Source organism: Equus quagga, chromosome 2, assembly GCF_021613505.1.
Source record: "Equus quagga isolate Etosha38 chromosome 2, UCLA_HA_Equagga_1.0, whole genome shotgun sequence".
In the NCBI taxonomy this organism is placed as follows: domain Eukaryota; kingdom Metazoa; phylum Chordata; class Mammalia; order Perissodactyla; family Equidae; genus Equus; species Equus quagga.
The window spans coordinates 80,142,534-80,162,458 of NC_060268.1; the positions used below are offsets into that span (position 1 = coordinate 80,142,534).

Sequence of the window (19,925 nt, forward strand, 5' to 3'; positions counted from 1 at the left end):
CAGAATCTGACTATTTCTCAACACATTCACTGCTATCATCTAGACTGAACCACCAGCATCTCTTGTCTGAACTGCTTCCAAGTTTTCTGACAGGTCTTCCCATTTCTCCTTTCCTCCTCTACAATCTCTCTTCCTCAGGGTAGCCAGAGTGAGCCCTTAAGTAAGTTTCTATCATTCTTCAGTTGAGAATTAAATGGCTTCCTATTCTCACTCAGAACAAAGTCCAAAGTCTTTCTAGAGCCTTCAAGCATCAGCTGACTCTCTCTTACACCCCATTTGCCCCTCCCTCATCATTCTGCTCCAATCATCGTCTTCCTGGCTGTTTACTGAAAGTGCTAAGCAGGTTCTATTCCAGGGTTTTTGTGGCACTTGCTGTTCCCTTCACCTTTAACACTGTTCTCCAGATATTCATATGGTTTGGTCTTCATTTCCTTCAGAGCTCAGCTCACATGTCACATTAAAGGCCTTCCCTGAATACCATATTTAAAACAGAATCCTGTCCCTCTTTATCTCTTCATTTTTCTTCACAGTGCTGATCACCACCTGACAGCATATATCTTACTATTCTCCCCACTTGGAAATCTAAGCGCCGTGACAGCGGGGACTTGACCTTGTTCCTGTACTCCCAGCACTGGACACAGTGCCTGGCACATAGTGGGTGCTCAGTAAATACTGAGCTCAGGGTGGACTGCCCGAAGATGAGACTGCCATTGTGACCAGGCAGCAGGCACCACCTGCTCTTCTTGCTTGAGGCCTTGGGCCCTTTCAGTAAGTTCACATGCTATAACCAGTAAACTTTCTAAAACACGGTCTGTTTCTCCCCCTCCTCTCTGTCAAATGGCTCACCATTGTCCCTAGAATAAATAAGTGAATATGCTCCAATCATACTGAATTTTTTTCAGTTCCCCAAACCAAACATGCTCCTTTTCTTCGTCAACCCTTCACACTCAGTGTCCTATGTGTTTGGAATAATCCCACACCTCCATCCTTCACAAGAGTTCCATGAGAGTAAGCAGTTTTCTCCACTAAGGAAACTGAGCCACAGAATGGTAAGTGGGGTCAGTTACCTTACAGATACTGGAGCTAGGATTTAAGCCCATTGTCTTAACCATGATTCTGCATGGTCTGTAAGAAAACAATGCAGTTCCGACAGAGTGAGCTAAGTTTTGTGTATAAAAGCTCCCCACTGTTGTTGGGGTAGAGGTGGAAGGAGTGCCAAGGAACGCTTACTAGAGAAAGCATGGTTTGAATTGAGATCGTGAAAGGTGAGACAGGGTTGGGGTGTTGGAATTGGGCTTATACTTACTGCTCAATAAATGCTGGCTATAAATCTATCCACCCACTAGTGCCACAAGGCTAGTACAAGGGTTGCTCATTTCTCCATCTCAGTGCCTGGCCCAGAGCCTGGTACGTGTTAGGTGCTCAATAAATATTTGCTGAAAAAATACATGAATAAGCGATTTATAGAGGACCAACTGGCTACCTTATCTATCTATCTATATGAATATCTATGTGAATTCTCTCTCTCTCTCATGCACACAAGCACAACAGAGCGAGGGGTGGAGGAGCAAGAGAGAAGTGAATCCTTGTTTCACATAGGTTATTTTGTTCACTTTCTCATATTTGAATCTTTGACTTCATTTCACTTTAATGTCCATCACAATATATGCTTAGTAACAGAAGGGAGCCAATGTGACCAGAACTTTACAAGCTTTAAAGAAACTGTGGTTTTAGGAAAAGAGCAGATATGATTAATTCAGGTACTTTTTTAATCCCACCATGTGACTGGCCCATTTTCAATCAAAATTTTTAAATAAAAGGAAAGATCAGTTTTAATCTGCAAGTCTAGGGAAGAATTATCTAAGGTAACTGGTGTTTCTTTCTTCTCTCTTTCTCATTGAGGAAAAAACAGATATGGGTTCTACCTTTATGAAACTTCAGACTGACTGGAGATACAGACATTGAATAGCATACAAGCATACGTCAGAGATACTGCGTGTTCGGTTCCAGACCACCAAAATAAAGCAAATAATAGAACAAAGCAAGTCACAAGAATTTTTCGGTTTCCCAGTGCATATAAAAGTTATGTTTAGACCATACTGTAGTCTATTAAGTATACAATAGCATTATGTCTAAAGAAACAATGTACATACCTTAATTAAAAAATACACTGTTGATAAAAAAATGCTAACCATCATCTGAGCCATCAGTGAGTGGTAATCCTTTTCCTGGTGGAGGGTCTTGCCTCAATGTTGATGGCTGCTGACTGATCACGGTGGTGGTTGCTGAAGGCTGGGGTGGCTGTGACAATTTCTTAAAATAAGACAACAATGAAGTTTGCTGCGTCAATGGACTCTTCCTTTAATGAACAATTTCTCTGTAGCATGTGATGCTGTTTGATAGCATTTTACCCACAGTAGAACTTCTGTCAAAATCCTCTCAAACACTGGCGCTGCTTTATCAACTAAGTTTATGTAATATTCTAAGTTTTTGTTGTAATTTCAACAATCTTAAAAGCATCTTCAACAGGACTACATGCCATCTCAATAAACCACTTTCTCTGCTCATCAATAAGAAGCAACTTGTCATATGTTCAAGTTTTACCATGAGATGGCTGCAATTCAGTCACATCTTCATGCTCCACTTCTAATTCCAGGTTTTTCGCTATTTCCACATCTGCAGGTACTTCCTCCACTGAAGTCTTGAACCCCTCAAAGTCATCCATGAGGAGTGGAATCAGCTTCTTCCAAACTCCCATTAGTGTTGATATTTTGACTTCTTCCCATGAATCGTGGATGTTCTTAATGGCATCTTGAATGATGGATCCTTTCCAGAAGGTTTCCAATTTACTTAGCACAGATCTATGAGAGGAATCACTATCCAGGGAAGCTACCACCTTATGAAATGTATTTCTTAAATATTAAGACTTGAAAGTCAAAATTACTCCTTAATCCACGGGCTGCAGAACGGATGTTGTGTTAGCAGGCATAAAACATTAATCTTATTGTATATCTCCATCAGGGCTCTTGCCTGAGGTGCACTGTGACCAGGTGCACTATCAATGAGCAGCAATATTTTGAAAAGAATCTTTTTTTCTGAGCAGTAGGATTCAACAGCGGGCTTAAAATATTGAGTAAACCACGTTGTAAACAGATGTGCTGTCATACAGGCTTTGTTGTTCCATTTATAGAGCACAGGTAGAGCAGATTTTGCATAATTCTGAAGGGCCCTAGGATTTTCAGAATAGTAAATAAGCATTGGCTTCAACTTCAACTTCATCAGTTATATTAGCTGCTAACAAGAGTCAGCCTGTCCTTTGAAGCTTTGAAGGCAGTTGAAGGCAAGCACTGACTACTCTCTAGCTACGAAAGCCCTAGATGGTATCTTCTTCCAATATAAGGCTGTTTCATCTACATTGAAACTCTATTGTTCAGTGTAGCCACCTTGATTAATTATCTTCATCAGACCTTCTGGAGAACTTGCTGCAGCTTCTACATCAGCACTTGCCGCTTCACCCGGCACTTTTATATTAAGGAGACAGCTTCTTTCCTTAAACCTCATAAACTTCAAAAGCTTCCAACTTTTCCTCTGCAGCTTCCTCCCCTCTCTCTGTCTTCATAAAATCGAAGAGAGTGAAGGCCTTGCTCTGGATTAGGCTTTGGCTTAAGGATATGTTTTGGCTGGTTTGATCTTCTATCTAGACCACTAAAACTTTCTCCCTATCAGCAATAAGGCTGTTTCGCTTTCTTATCATTTGTGTGTTTACTGGAGCAGCACTTTTAACTTCCTCCAAGAACTTTTCCTTTGCATCCACAGCTTGGCTAACTGGTGCAAGAAGCCTAGCTTTGGGCTTATTTCAGCTTTCAACATGCCCTCCTCACTAAGCTTAATCATTTCTAGCTTTATGATTTAAAGTGAGAGACATGACTCTCCCTTTCAGTTGAACACTTAGAGGCTATTTTAGGGTTAATTGGCCTAATTTCAATATCGTTGTGTCTCAGGGAATAGGGAGGCCCAAGGAGAGGGAGAGAGATGGGGGAACAGCTGGCTGGTGGAGCAGTCAGAACACAAAACATTTATCTATCAAATTCGCCATCCCACATGGGCGCAGTTTGTGGAGCCCCAGAACAATTACAATGGTAGCATCAGAGATCACTGAACAGAGATCACCATAACAAATACAATAATGATGAAAAAGTTTGAAATACTGAGAGAATTACCAAAATGTGACACAGAGACACAAAGTGAGCAAATGCTGTCAGAAAAATGGCACTGACAGACTTGCTAGACGCAGAGTTGTCATAAACTTTCAATTTGTAAAAAAAAAAAACAGTATCTGAGAAGTGCGATAAAACAAGGTATCCCTCTAGTACTACAAAAATAATTCATTATGCTTGTGATAGGAGCTACAACAAAAACACAGAGAACACTAATATCATACAATGGAGGGATCTGACCATGTCTGGATGGTAAGAGAAGAGTTCCCTGAGAAAGTGGTAAGGGAGAGTTGGCGAGAGGTAGGCCTGAGCAAGGTAAGGGTGACAGCAGTGGGGGGAGCACAGAGTGACCCCGGCATGTCCCGGGCAAAAGCCTCTGAGCTCAGTGAATCTGAAAGAACACAGAGGGGCTGCAGGTCGAAGATGCAACTGCAAAGATATTGTAAAGGAGGCAGACATTGCAGAGTCACGCAGGTCACATAAAGACTTTGACTACCACGCTAAGAGAAATGGGAAAGCACTGATGGATTGTAAAAGGAATTATTTTAATTCTCACTTTTAACAGATGACACTATTTGGAGACTAGCTGGGAGGGGCCGAGACTGGAAGCAGAAATGAAGGAGACCATTGTAACAGTTTTGGTGAGGAACGACATTTCCTTGCCCAAAGGTGTGGCAGTGCTTCCAAAGAAAAGAAGTGAAAAGATTTGACAACTATTCAGGAGGAAGAAAGTCAAAGATGGTTTCTAGATTTCTGGCATAGCAGTCATAGGCTGTGGTGCCATTTACTGCAAAACAGCATGGCTGGAGCAGCAGCTTGTGCTGTGCTGTGAGCCCCGAGTCTGGAGAGGCTGAGCAAGCAGCTGGGAACACTGGTCTAGACATCAGAAGCCAGGCCTACACTAAATACAAAGCATGTCTAAGCATCATATGTGGCCAAGGGGAGGGGAAGGAGAAGGTTCCCTCTCCTGCTAACATTTTCAATTCGATGCATGATATGCTAGAAAAAAATACTCCCTAAATCTCTTATTCTACTTGGGTAATAGGAGCAAGCAAAAAGTGCTGTACAAGAACAAATGAAGGGCTTCTCCAAAATATTTAATTTTGTTGTTTTAAAATTTTATATGGAAACGTAAAGGGCTAAGAATAACATTCTTACAGAACAAGAAGAGGAGATTTGCCCCCTGAGACGTCAAAACTTATTAAAGAGCAATAGTAATTATGACAGCATTATACTGACGCAGGGATACACCAACAAACAGAACTAATGGAACCAGACATACACGAAAACTTTATATCTGAGCTGGCAGGACGCAGCAATGAGGAATAAGAGACAATTCAGGCTAACTTTATGGGGAAAAAATAAGGAATTGTACCTGAGCACCTCATCTTATATACCAAAATCAACTCTGGATAGAGTGAAGACCTAAATGCCACAAAACTTTTTCTTTTTGAGGAAGATTGGCCCTGAGCTAACATCTGCTGCCAATCCTCCTCTTATTGCTGAGAAAGGTTGGCCCTGAGCTAACATCTGTGACCATCTTCCTCTATTTTATACATGGGACGCCTGCCACAGCGTGGCTTGACAAAGCGGTGCACAGGTCGGCACCCGGGATCCAAACTGGCGAACCCTGGGCCACCGAAGCAGAATGTGCGAACTTAACTGCTGCGCCACTGGGCTGGACCTTACAAAACTTTTTAGAAGGAGATATAGGCTAGTAATGACCCTGTGGAATGATGTACAAGACACAAAAAGCACAAACCATAAGGCAAAAGAAAAATAAAATTCACCTACATTAAAATGGACACTTCTGCCCAAGAACAACAAACACAACACCAAGAATGTGGAAAAAGCTACAAACTAGGAGAAGACTGTTGCAACATAAAACTAACAAAGGAGACTATATAAACAATTCCTACAAGTCAATAAGAAAAAGACAAGCAAAGCAGCCCAGGCTTACCATGTTATGTTTTACTTGTATGTCATTTGTGGAAAAAACGAGAGGCTAGTAAATCACGCAGGTGCAGAGCAAACCATCTGATGATGCACTCCTGCAAAGGCAAGCGCGACACTGCCCTACCTGGTCAGGAAGGACACAGCCATCACAACATTCTTGGGAGGACAATTTGTCAATATCCACCAAAAAAAACTGTAACATTCTTTTCACTTGGCAATTGCACTTCTAGGAATTATCCAAGAGATAAGCTCACATATCTAAAAAGATCAGTCAAGGACATTCTCTGCAATACTGTTTCTAGAAGCAGAAAAATGAAAAATTAAAATGTCAAACAATAGGGGATACGTTTAAATCAATCACATCCATACAATGGAATGTGAAATACAGCCATATAGTGAGAAGGAACTATGACTTAGCTAAACTGTTAGATGAAAAAATCAAGATGTAGAACAGCCTATTAACAAAAGGGGAGACAGCTAGAAGGTGAAGATGGAAAAATATGCACCCCTATATGCACAGACTCTCTCTGCAAGGACACAAGAAACCAGGAAGAGCGATTGCCACTGGGAAGGAGACTAGGGGACTGGTGCTAAAGAGCAGATGTCTTCCCCTCACTGAACAGCCCATAACACCTTTCATTTTGTTTTTAACCACGTATATGTGTGTGTTACCTTCTCAACAAGTAAAATCTCCTAGTGAGAAAATTTCAGCCATTCTTAAAGATAAAGAAGAAAGTACAGTTTAAACAAATGATAGTATACCCATACTAATAAATACTATATTCAGCAGTTGAAAAGAACAGAGTAAATTTATACGTATTAATACAGAACAGATGCAGGGTTTCTTTTTTGGGTAATGAAAACTTTCTAAAATTGGTTGTGGTGATAGATGCCCAACTCTATGAATATACTAAAAGCAAGTGAATTATACACTTTCAATGGGTGAATTGTAAGGTGAACGTGTTAATTGTAACGGGAATTCTTTTTCAATAAAAGCTGTAAAAAAAATATATAGTCATGTGCAGCATAATATTTCAGTTAACAACAGACCACACATACAACAGCAGTCCCATAAGATTGGTACCATATAGCCCAGGTGTGTAGTAGGCTACACCATCTAGGTTTGTGTAAGTACACTTTATGATGTAGCACAATGACGAAATCACCTAATGATGCATTTCTCAGAATGTATTCCCATTGTTAAACAACACATGACTATACACACACACACACACACACAGATGGGGGGTGAGGGAATAGGGTTCAGCAAACTGTGACCCAAACACCAAATGTGACCCACCACTGGTTTTTATAAATAAAGTTTTATCAGCATACAGCCACACTCATTCATTTGTACATTATCTATGGCTGCTTTCACACTACAAAAGCAGAGTTGAGTAGTTACAACAGAGATAGTAGGGCCAGCAAAGCAGAAAATATTTACTATCTGGCCTTTTACAGAAAAAGTGTGCCAACCCCTGATATTAAAAAAATACTACGTTATATAGTTGAGCAAAAAACAACAGTTGCAGAATAATATGGTCAGTATATCACTTATGTTCTAAAGCCACACACAACACAATATAACATATTTTCTATGAGTATACGTAACAGTATTAGGAAATGATGTAGAAGGACAAGGACTAAATTAAACTCAGGTTACTTCTGGGCAGGGGTAGGCAGATAAAGACTGGGAGTTGGCCAAAGGGGACTATGGCTTTATTTGTAATTTATTTGAAAATTTATTTGTTTCAAGGAGACAAATTCATCTATTACCGGAGCAATCAAACCTTTTTTGTAAAATTAATTTTTTAAAAGCAAAGCTAGCAGAAGCAGAAAGTAACAGGACTAGCGGGAATAAAAAATGTGAGCTCTGATCTTGGTCTTAATTTTACTAAGTACTGCCAGAATTTTAAGTGTTGTGATCCACCTTTCAGTGCTTTCAGATCTTTCTCCTGGCATTTCTCTTACATATCCCCTTCATTAACTTCAGAACTGAGGTTTTCAAGTTTTAAGGTGAAAGGAGGTATGAGCAAGAGTGGCAGGGAGGGATGGAGGACAGCTACAAAGAAGGAACAGGCCAGCAAATGGCTGGATCCTGTCAAGTCAACTATTTTGGAGACATAATTCCTCTTTCAGGGTCCCTGGGACGTGTGATGACTCCCACTCTCCGGTTTAGCATCATCTTGCAACAAGTCCTTGTGTATAACCTTCATATTTCTAACTTCACATAATTCATGCCACCCTCACGAGAGCTGTGGGACTTCTAACATTTTCTGTACTTCGAGTAAGTTTGAGAGTAAGTTTGTCTAGTCCTGTAACAAAGTATACTTTATAAATGAAAGTCAATGACTGTTAATGACCAATTCAGGCCCTAGAATGGCAAACGTGGCACCTGAGTCCCAACCGAGCTGCTTCACACCATAATTTACAAAGATAATACGGGTACAAATGATAAAATGGATATAATCCATCTTTAGGAAAATAAAGCAAATGGAAATTCAACTGAAGAAAAAAGTAAATAAGTTTAGGACAATTATTAGTTATTATTAATTATGGGAATGGACAGTTTTTTGAAGCAAAAACATAAAATGTCAAATGTAGTTTCCAACTGCATACATTTATACAAAATGAGACCTCAGATAACCAATCTTCTTGTAGGATACCTAGAAACTGTGAACAACTCTGGAAAAGGTAAATGCTCTAAAACAGTCATAAAAGAAAGAATCTAAAATTTTTTTTAAAAGAGGCAAATTCAAAAGATAGGGTATCATTAAGGCCATGATTTTACAGGAACCTGTGCTAGGTCTGTCTGCTTGAGCAATTATCAACAGGGGAAATTTGTGCAATTCTCTAATTGTGGTACCATAGCCACTTCTGCTTTTGCAACAAAAGCAACTGGACAACCTGAAGAAGGGTCGCTTTTAGCTGAAATAACCTGGGAAAATTTGGCTGTATATAAACTAGTTACGGGGTGGGGGGCGGGCGGGAAGCACTTTCACCAAAGAGATCTTCTAAACAATCTGGTTTTAAACAAAGATCAGCATAATTAGGACGTCTTCACAAAGGAGAGAGAATAAGAAGGTGAGTATTAACAAAAGAGAGGCACCAAAAATTACATACACACGCATACATATTTTAAACTCAACATAATTTCATTTTAAGTTTCTCCTTGGGAAAAAGGCTTGCTTCCAGTAAACTCACCTCCATGTTCTAGAAATACTCGAACGCATCTTTCCTTTCCTCTTGCTGCAGAGAAATGTAGCAGGGTCCAGCCATTAGCATCCCGGCCATTTGGAGAATAGCCTTGTTCTAACATCTTTCGTACTGTGTGAACATCCCCGGCAGCCACTGCAGCCTGAATCTGCAATTCTTCCTGGAGTTCAGGGTTCCTTCGACAGTGGTGGTGTAACATCCTAGCTGAGTCCACTTTTTACAAAGGATTCATTAGGTCACAGGGATCAGCCTTTAAGGGCAGGCAGAATACATGAAATTTAGAACTGCTGGCTTCTGACAGTGTGGCCGTTAAACATCACAGAATTTTCCATTGCTAAACCATGTAAACCTTAGCAATGATAGTTCATACTACTACAACTAATTAATACGTATCTATTATGACCAAAACATACCAGTACCAAAACTTTCAGTAATGTCCCTAAGAATATAAAAGATTTTAAAACGCAAGCTAGGCAAAAAACCCTGAATTGCTGAAACAGGAAATTTCTTCTGCAGCCTTATGAAAACTCAAAGTAAACATCCTATGAACATAGTAGCATTATTTTAGGTAAAATGTAAGGTGATGCTGGGCAGCTAGAAGGAAGACAACAGAGAAGCCAGATGAGTACCTGTCTTAAGAGTTCAGATTTACCAAATGCACATGAAGGAAATTTAAGTTATAAACTATTCAAACATTTAGATTAGTGAGCAAATATGGAGTATCAAGTGGACAATTCATAGATATGAAGACTAAAGACCTTTAATTATGAGAAGTGGTTAAAAAAAGGCAAAAAACTTTAGGTTGGTTTCTTCAAGTATTTCAACAATATTCTATTTTTAGCCTCAAAGGGTGGAAGGTTGAGGGGGAAAAGGAAGTGGGTGGGGTTAAGCAAATTAGAGTAAAATATATAGATGATATTTACTTTCCTTTTATTTCTGTTTGTCTTTCTATCCTCCCCACTTTATTACTGTTTGATGCACAATTTACTCCTCTTTTTTTTGCCACATTTCTTTTACACTTCTCTAATTTCAGTTTTCCAGAAGTTTTACTCTATAAATATTCAAAGTGGCAAGATAATACAAAATATTTAAAAACTATAAGAATCTAAACCACCTGTTAATTAACCACATGAAAAAAATTATTTTAAAGGAAAAGTAGTAACTGAATTCTCATACTCTCTAATAGGTCACAAAAGAGGTGTGTACTCAAACTCCGTATACAATGAGATCTCCTTCATGCAGACAGGAAAAGCCCAAATTAAATGGTGACAAGCTGCATCTTACATGTGTGTACAAAAACCTTTTTAGTACATTTCTAAGCTTTTAAATACATACAGAAACTTAAAGTAACAAGCTTCTATGAAGCCATTCCATCTGGGCTAATTTTAAGGAACAGATTAGACTCATCTCTTAATTAGTAGGCTTCCATTTCTAAAAATAAAAAAAAATTATGTGATAAAGTCCTTTTGGTCTCATATGTAGGTTAGACATCTTGGGATAATCTTGTTACCGATAATAATTTATCTTACAAAACTTCTCATTATAGATTGTACGAAGGTAAACTTAAGCCTAACTCAGGTCAAATCATCACAGCTTAAGAGTCTATCAAATATCCTATGCTGTTTTATACATAGAAAATGGTTATGACAAACTCATCAGTATCACTACTAAGTAATGTAATTTAAAAATATCAGGCTACTACCACAAAGAACTATTTACTCAGAGAAAAACTGGGAAATGAGAAATTTCCTGACAATTTGTTTTCTTGATAAATATGATTTCCCCAATCTCTTCATTTACTTTTTCAAATGACACTAAAATTAAGACTCCTGGCCTAGAAATTTTAAAACCAAGAATCCTTTTGGAATAGATTTTTGCTTATTTTTAGTGTTATAAAAGAAAATGTTGAAGACCATTAGAAGGAATTAATGGAAACTACTACTATATGCTCAAAACAATCATCTTTAACAGATTTTTTTTTTAATGGGATGATTATCTTCACACTTGCATGAGGCCTAGTATGCAAGAAAAAGATTCAAATAATATCAAAACAAATCCGGATTTTCTTTTGGCTAGTGCTGTGTTTAGTATACATTAGTTGAATTGAAGGAGAAAAGTAAAAGCTAAACGGATTGTCCTCTAGAACAACAAGAGATGACCAATGACCCTCAGTCACTTACCTTACAGAAGAATGTCCCTTCTCCTGATAGATGGATTGCCTAATAATCATTGTGCACATACAGCATTGTGGGGAGGGGGCTCAGAGTGTGTCCAGATTGCAGCACAAATAAGCTCTCTTAACCTAAAAACAAATGAGATAACAATCATGGGAAAATTCCTAAAAATAATAAAGAATCATGGCTGCCTGCATAGTCTACCATTTGATGAGGTTAAATATCAGCACGTTGCAACAAACTTACAGAACAGAAAAAGAACTCAGACCAATTCTTAGAGAAAACAATCTCAAAACCTACATTAATCTCCAAGGTGGTATAGAATATGATTAATTTTCAGGAACTTTTTTTCCTAAAAAGCAGTTTTTTGATGAAGAGGAAAGAAAATAATAAACCACACATTTGGAATTTGGATGAGAACAGATTCTTCTTTTTGCTCTACTTAGAATGTATTTTCAGACTTGCTTCATTTGAATTGCTTTTTAACTGACATCGTTAGTCACTTGCTCTTTGTAAATAAGACTAAAATGAAAATATGTGTGCATTCAATACACTAGGTGGCTAGGGGCAAAATGAAATCACTGACAACTAAAAGGAGATTATGTCTTTAAATGCTGGTTTTTTATATGCCCATACGGTATCACTTTAATCAATTTAAAATTGTTATTCCTTTATGCATACACCAAACTGAGTAAAAGATTAATAACAGTCTTTCCAGCTTCCCCATATGAATTCTGAAAAATTTCTCTCTACAACTAAAATAAAAGGGATCTTTCTCCATGTTGATTAAATCCTAGGTCTGTGAATTACACTAATGCTAAGAATACACACAAAGTGACTTCCACACATTACACCAGAATCACTCCAGGAATTACTCATTGGGAGAACTGTCACCCCTGTCCCAGTGGGGTGGGTGTGCCAAGCCCTCTGTCATTTAAACAAGGAAAGGTCGGGCCACCTGGCAACCTGACGCACTATGGTGAAACGTGGCAGTCACAGGTGCTGCTGACTGCACAACCAGAACTCTGAAACATCCAGAAGAGTATAGTCCATTTTGACTCTTTCCTCTTTTCAAACCTTATTTTTCCTCACCAAACTTCTTCAAGGAAGGCCGAAGACCTTGCCAACATGCACTTGGAAATAATATTTGATTTAAAACGCTGCCTACTACTTCTAAATAAATGAATTAGACACGATCAGAACAGCTCCTACAACGCAAACTGTAAAAAATGCAGAACTATCTTTACAGAAATGGTTGATTCTAAGACTGGGGCAGGCAATATACAAGATGAGCCTGGAGCATCTTACAGTGCCAAAAAGGGACAAAGTGCTTGAAAAAAACGCAATAATGGGGGTATATCTAAAGGACACAGGAGCCAACTAAAAGAGCTCTCAATAGCCAAGATGGAACAATTTGAACAACACACTAATTAAAGTACTATTGGATTCTAACCCAAAGTACAGAATAAATACCAATAAGTCCATACTGATACAAATTACTGATTGAATAAACAAGTAAAGGGGGGAGAAGAAACAAATCTCCTGTGCAGAATTCCAAATAATTTGTGCAGATTCTCCCTGCTCAAGGAGGAGGAAGATAACTTCCTTCTCCTTAAGTGTGGACCATGCATGGTAACTTCCTTCCAAAGAGGACAGCTGGAATGGGGGGAAAGAGCAACTTCACAGTGAGAAACCTGAAAACACTACCTCAGTTAGGTGAGCATGGTTAATATCAACAGTGCCAAGTCATGTTGTAGGTATACGAGGAGAACGGCAATTTACCTCTGTCATCTTTCTCCCCAAAACCCATAACCCCAGTCTAATCATGAGAAAAATATCAGACAAATTCCAGTTGAGGGGCATTCTACAAAATGCCTGACCAGTACTCCTCAAAATGTCAAGGTCATCGAAAACAAGGAAACAAGAAGTCTGAGAAATTGTCACAGCTCAGAGAAGCCTAAGGAGACAAGATGACTAACTGGAATGTGGTGTCCTGGAGGGATCCTGGAACAGAAAAAGGACATGAGGTAAAAGCTAAGGAAATCAGAATACAGCAAGGATTTTAATAAATAATAATGTTCATTATTGAGTCAATAATTGTGACAAATGTATCTACTAATGTAAGATGTTAATAGGGGAAACTGTGTGAGGAGTATACGGGAACTGTGTACGATCTTTGTAATTTTTCTATAAATCTAAAACTACACTAAAATAAAAAATTTATTTAAAAAATGCAAACGGATGTCTCCAATGATGAGCCTCCAGCATTTCCACAAATAAACACGTGATTACTTTCCACACGAACTTCGGCCACATTTCAAGAATGAGCATCACTGGACGTCTTACTTGGAAGCGTGTCCTCAGCACCCCCTGCCTCACAGGACTCCCCCCATGGTTTCAAGCTTTAAGAATCCCTGTTCTGATTGTTGGTCCTTCCATCGACCCATCGCCACTTCCACGGAGGTAGTGAGGGCAGTGGGGGAGAGGACACACAAGGTGAGGGTCGAGGAGAATGTGAAATGGTATTAATTTAATAACGTCAAGAAAAGGCTTTGTGTTAAAAGATGAAGTGACTAAATTACGTCTCTCAACAAGAAACATGCATAAACAATAGCAACTTGTGATAATACCACACAGGCTACTTCCATCAGATGAAGGAAAATCTACTGAGTGCTGGACACCTGCGTGGAGCACTGCTAGGCCTTGACCACTGGGATTACCTCTGGGTGGAACTTTAATAGAGTCCTGCATACTTTAAATAAATCGAATAATCCTAGAAATGTTAAGATCATTTTTCTCCTGTCTGACAATACTAAGCACTATAAATAATAACCATAGGTTTAAACCAAAAAAGCACTCTTTGCATGCATCCATCTTTACAAGAAAAACAGACAGACACACTACTCATACAGGCTCCCTGTCAGCCATATCCCTTAAATTATGAAGGACAATGATTTACTACCAAAACAGCCTTAATAGTCCAAAGCATCAGACAACTAATTAATTTTATCTTGGTGTTATTTTACGAGAATCTGTACTTAATAGAGTACAGCTATCCACATATATAAAAATAAAGGAAAAAAAGGCTATTGAACTTAAAAAGTAAATACGGTATCCAGTGGTAAAGGTGCCTACTAAAAACCACAGAGGAAGTCCAGAGGTGAGAATGGAAAAGAGTCTATTTCCTCTGAAGGAGTGCAAGTGTGAAACTCTGATAGCTCATGGAAGACGCTTATAAAAGAAAAGAACATGATGAGGGAGTCAATTTTCTAAATAAACATATGTACAAACTATGCTGTTTAAAATTGATAATGACTCAGAATGACTAAAACTCTGAGGGTGCAATCTTCAGAAATTCCGTTCCAGGTTTCATAGTCAGAAAAAAGAAAAAAACACACAAACAAGGAAGACTTCAGAACTATATATCAAAATGAGCCACTTCCCCAATGTCTATAATTTTTATATGAGATTTTATTGCACAATATTAACAGTGTGTTTAAATTTTACAGATTCATCTTGTCTACTGTACATGGGGTCAAAAGAAAACAATGTAGACCTCCAAGCTTTTATACTGTTAACTCTCCTAGAAACTGTAACTTTAGGAATTAAAATGTTACCATTTAATTTCCATATAGATGCCAAGTGAACTTCATTAAATTAAAAGCAAAACTTCTTGCTCCACATAATTAAATGAAGTCTATATTCATAGAATAGAGTGAACAATAAAATAACTATAAAACTAAATATGTTTAAGATCTAATATTATATAACTTTCACCAAACTTGCCCACACGTCCCCAGTTTCCTTTGGCATAAATGATTAGTCATTAATGGCTTTTTGCATATTATTTTCACTAAAAGTCCACACATTTTTTGATGAAGTGATACAAATTAGAACTGTGTTTTCAGATTTCACACAAACCAGAAACAAGATAACAGCTTGCTACTCAAAAAAGAAATAAGCATTTCTTTGCAGAATAAACAGAGATAAAGGCTGGTAAGGAAATAAAATCAGCAACTCCAAGGATATCGGCTCTGAGAAAAAAAAAAAAAACCCCAATGGCTCACAAGTCCTAAGAGGGAAGATGGATGCAGAAACACTGCAAGGCCCAAAGTGTGCAACAGGGCTGAGCTGCATGTTGATGAGCCCTACTTGTATGATCAAGAGCCTAGAACCCAAAATAAAGTAGAAGTGTTATTTTCGTATCACTCAACATAGTTAGCATAGTGCTTATGTTCCAAAACAAGTAAGGGTATTAGTATTTTCTCCAAATTACTGGGCCTCATATAACACAAAACATTTATTATCATGTACAACTTATCTATAACTCTCATGAGTTCCAGCAGAAAAACAAACAATTTTCACGAAATGTGGATGAGGGAAAAGAGGAAATTTTATAACTCACTTATCCAGACCCAACTCAAAGCTTAAATCACAAGTACTATAAATGACAAGGTCTTGTCAATATTATCTTATTAACCTATGTCTGGGAATATTATCTTAGCAGCCTCATGTCAGCGTCTAGAAAGTCTGCAAGAAAGGAGACAACTATTCTACCTAGGGAGTGCCTTCAGTTGAGACTGAAACGAAAGGCTGAAAGTCAGGTATTAGATATGCCGATCTAACTTTATCTGACTCTAGACTTTTCAGGGATAGCATGTACTTCTGTGTTATCACAGTTAAATGTGAACAAAATAAAGAGATATTGTACATGTCATAACGGTAAATAATTGTGAATGGCATCACTTACGTATAAGGAAAGTAAGTATTAGTCATAACTCTCTCAAGATACATCACTGAATATCTTCGATTAAAATCAGTTTTTCTCCCTCTGTGATTATAAATATATATTTGGTTACCAAATAAATAGGTGTTTTTTGATTTTTTTTTCTTTCAAAACCATGTGACTGGCAATAGAATTAACACAAAGTTAACTACCAGGGTGAAAAATGTAAACTACCTAACTGTCCATGTTGGCAAATAAGTACCCAAATTAAATATTTTAAATGTTTGGCATAACCTAAACCAAATGCTCTTGATCACGCTAATATCAGGAATAGATGTTGACAATTTATATATATTCCCTAATCTTAGAAAAATAATTAAAAGCATAGCGGATCAATGAAATATTATTTAAGCAATGAGAATGAACTGGCTGGAAGCCAGGGGAAAGCAGTGTCCTCTCTTTATCTCACATGCTTGTCTTGCCTGAGACCCGCTCCCTTACCTTCTCAGTGCTAATACCCCTGGGAAATGAAAACATGCTGGAGTTAAATCTAAAGCAGAAAAAATACTTAATTGAGAAGGCCTGAATAGAAAATACCTAATTCATTTTTACCTTAAAAACATACTTCAAATATTTTAGTATTTTCTAAAAGTCCTAAGTAATCATTAGGTATCTCTGGTGATTCACATACTGAAATAATGAAAACTGCTTTAAGTTTATAGACTTCTGCCTAGCTTTTACTGAAATGAAGCGGACCTTATAAACACATACAAAGGCTACCCCAAATGTTCCCCATGGAACGGTCATTGGTAGATACTGATTCTAAATCCCATTTAGTAGCATACATTCTCCCTTTGGTGTCCAGGTCCAGGTCTCAAGAAGATGCAAACCCTCAGAGCCTCTTAAAGTATCTTTAGCTGTATCTTGATAATTAGAAGAATCAGGAAAGATATTAATTTCTTTTTTTGTGAAAGGCAGAAAGTCCAGCGGAACAAAGTAAATCAAAGATTTCCTAACAACTTCTGCTATTTTAAGTACCTCTTTGTACCTAAAATTCCCTAAACAATCTGAGATATTAAAATAACTCTGAGATTAACAAGTCATTTTATACTCCTATTATCAGATGTAAGAAAAGTCATTCACTTGGCTAATATCTGAATTAACTCTTATATAACTTCCCTGATCATACCCCTCTTTAGGAGTTACAAGAATGTCCTAAACTTACCTTTGGCACATCTTTAGAGGCAACAACAAAATACAGCAGGAGAAATGCGATCACATGAATTACATGCTTAAATTTCAATCTAACAAATTCTCTTAAGGGTTTTGAAATGAGAAATCTTATTTATAAAGAATGCAAAAATAAAGCCCTAGATGCTAAACACACAAAAATACTCCTTTGTCTTTAAATTTTTGAGTGTCAAATGATTAACAAGATACTATGTAAACTTTTAAGTTCTTCTCGAAAATATCAGGTGTAACAGGTACTGTTTATCTTTTTATCACAGTTTTAGGGCCCATCCACATCTGTCACACAAAAACACACAAAAGCCCGAAGAGTTAATTATACATAAGTGCTTCAGGGATGAATACTGCTTTCATACCATTCATACTATTAAAGTACACGGATTCACTTTTACTGGGAAAAAAGTTACGTCGTTTTCTGAAACTCACACATTTCAAGCCATTACTGTACCGTCCTCTACCAAACCCTTGTCAGGTAACTCAAAAGATTTTCTGATGGAAATAGAGGAAAGCTGATAGGAAGGACTAAGAGGAAAACAGAAAATTGTGGTTTAATTAAAAAGCAGAGTCATTCAGAATTAACAAGCAATTAACGTGGAATTGAGGAATTCCTACGAGAGTAAGAGGGGCTGGGGGCGGCACTACAAAAAGGTCTCAAAGTCTCAGAGCAGGGTAAATGGTACAGTGTACCAAAAGATAACGCAAAACACGGAAACACACTGTACAGAAAGGGGGAAAACACGTTTCTGGGGTAGGGAAGTTATTAAAATGTTAAGCATTAGAGCACGGGCAGTGTTTTTGTTTTTGCTGGGAAACTGGGGGCCGGGAAAGGGCTGCATTCCCAGGTAACCACCCTGAAAATAAAGCTCTGCTTAATAAGGTAGGGGCCAGGAATAAACAATGGGGGGAGGGGAGGGCTGGCTTATTACCTTTATAGAGGATGCTGGTCAGAGGCTCTCCGCTGCTTCTCTGGTGGGTGGGCAGACGCCTTCCTGCTCTCTCGTCTCCTCCAGCCAGCTCAAACCTGCAAATCAGAAACTAGTGAGCGGTGCAGTGCCCTAGGGGCGAGCAGGAGTGGGCTCTGAGGAACGCGGAGCCTAGGAAGAGAGTGGTAAGGGCAGGCAGGAAGCAGCAGCGATTCTCCTCCTTCCCAGCCAGCCCCCTTCCTCTCAGGGGAGGTAAGTGACTTTACCTGTCTCCTCAGCTGCTGCTTCTCTTCCTCCTTTCAGCCTCCTCCACACTCACCAACTTCTCCATTGAAGAAACACCTCAGGCAGGGCCGGACACGGGTGTTCCTGATCCTCCTCGGTGCCTCACGGCCCCAGCCCGGCGAGCATCCAGACAGCCGAGCAGACTGGGGGCGGGGGGGGGCGGCGGTCCTGGCCGCCGGGCAGCCTCGGGGCAGGGGTGCAGGGAGGAAGTCCCGACTTGGGTTGGGGGGGGCAGTCCCGGTCTGAGGGCTCGGAGCAGGGGGCTGCCGCGCTCCGGGCCGGAGGCTCCCAGCTACGGGGGGACACGGGAGGTCTCGGGGCAACGAGGTCCCGGGTCATACAGGGTCCGAAGTGCCTGCCGCGGGGGCTCCAGGCAGGGGGTTTTCGGGATGCACTTTGCACTGGGCCACCCCCACCCCCTCCCTCCAGCACTTTGGGGTCACTGGGATGGGACCAAGCCTTCGGCAGCCAATCAGCGGCCGCACTGGAGCCTGAGCCCGGAGCCGTAAACCAGGTCCGGGGTGGGTGGGGGTGGGGGGTGGGGGCGACTTGGTTGGTTGGTTGCTTCCTTCTCTCCTCCTTACCCCAGGCAGCCCCCACCCCTTGGCTGCCGTAAAGCCGCCTCCGCATTCGCGACAGTTAGAGGAGGCGTGCCGATTGAGGCTGGGACTCGTCTCCAATTGGCCTTACTCACTTCCCCCTCGGCTTCCCCCCTGTGGCTTCTGATGCTCCGCCCCTGGCGGAGGGACTCGAAGCGGTTGCTAAGAGACACTGTACGCCGAATGGGGCCTCTGCGCATGCGGGGGGAGGGACCCCCTTGTACTTTCTGTGAACTACGGAGGCTGGGAGGGGGCAGGTGTTGGCTCGAATGGTGATGCGAGGGTAGAGTGGCTAGAGCTGGATCTCTGGCAGGTACGTCGGGGCGGCCGCTGAGCTCGGCGGCGGGGGAGGTGGTGTGCGGCCGACTGAGAGGCTCGTCCGAAGTGTTAAGGTTGGGGAGGCCACAGTCCCCAGGAAGCGAGGAGAGGGGCGGCTTGTCCCGGACATTTAGCAAGTGTTTACTGGCCAGGCACTGTTCTAGCTGTTACGTAGACAACAGGGAACAAGATAGATGCCATCACTTGCTGTCGTGTAGCTTTCACAAAATTGCCAGATAGGGATAGGTTATATAAAGAAAATC

At 39.9% G+C, this 19,925-nt stretch overlaps 2 protein-coding genes across 5 annotated transcripts in view; one reads left to right on the plus strand and one right to left on the minus strand.

The window, feature by feature from the left end:
* Positions 1–18,910, minus strand: part of ASB7 (ankyrin repeat and SOCS box containing 7) — a 51,431-nt gene extending 32,521 nt beyond the window's left edge. Inside the window, exons 1-4 of one of the 2 annotated variants that reach the window (XM_046654260.1) lie at positions 18,780–18,910; positions 18,464–18,558; positions 11,570–11,691; positions 9,378–9,639 (exon numbers count right to left, since the gene is read on the minus strand). In XM_046654260.1, coding sequence (XP_046510216.1) covers positions 9,378–9,588 — 211 coding nt within the window. In that variant the 5' untranslated portion in view covers positions 9,589–9,639; positions 11,570–11,691; positions 18,464–18,558; positions 18,780–18,910. Of the gene's footprint in view, positions 1–9,377; positions 9,640–11,569; positions 11,692–18,463; positions 18,559–18,726 lie in introns of both variants that reach the window. The other variant, XM_046654258.1, reaches the window with a different exon arrangement.
* The window catches only part of LINS1 (lines homolog 1), a 25,067-nt gene continuing 23,416 nt past the window's right edge, over positions 18,275–19,925 (plus strand). The window contains exon 1 of one of the 3 annotated variants that reach the window (XM_046654257.1): positions 18,275–18,414. The gene's annotated coding sequence lies outside the window, so the exon portion shown is untranslated. Of the gene's footprint in view, positions 18,415–19,522; positions 19,658–19,925 lie in introns of those variants that run through there. The other 2 variants (XM_046654254.1, XM_046654255.1) reach the window with 2 other exon arrangements.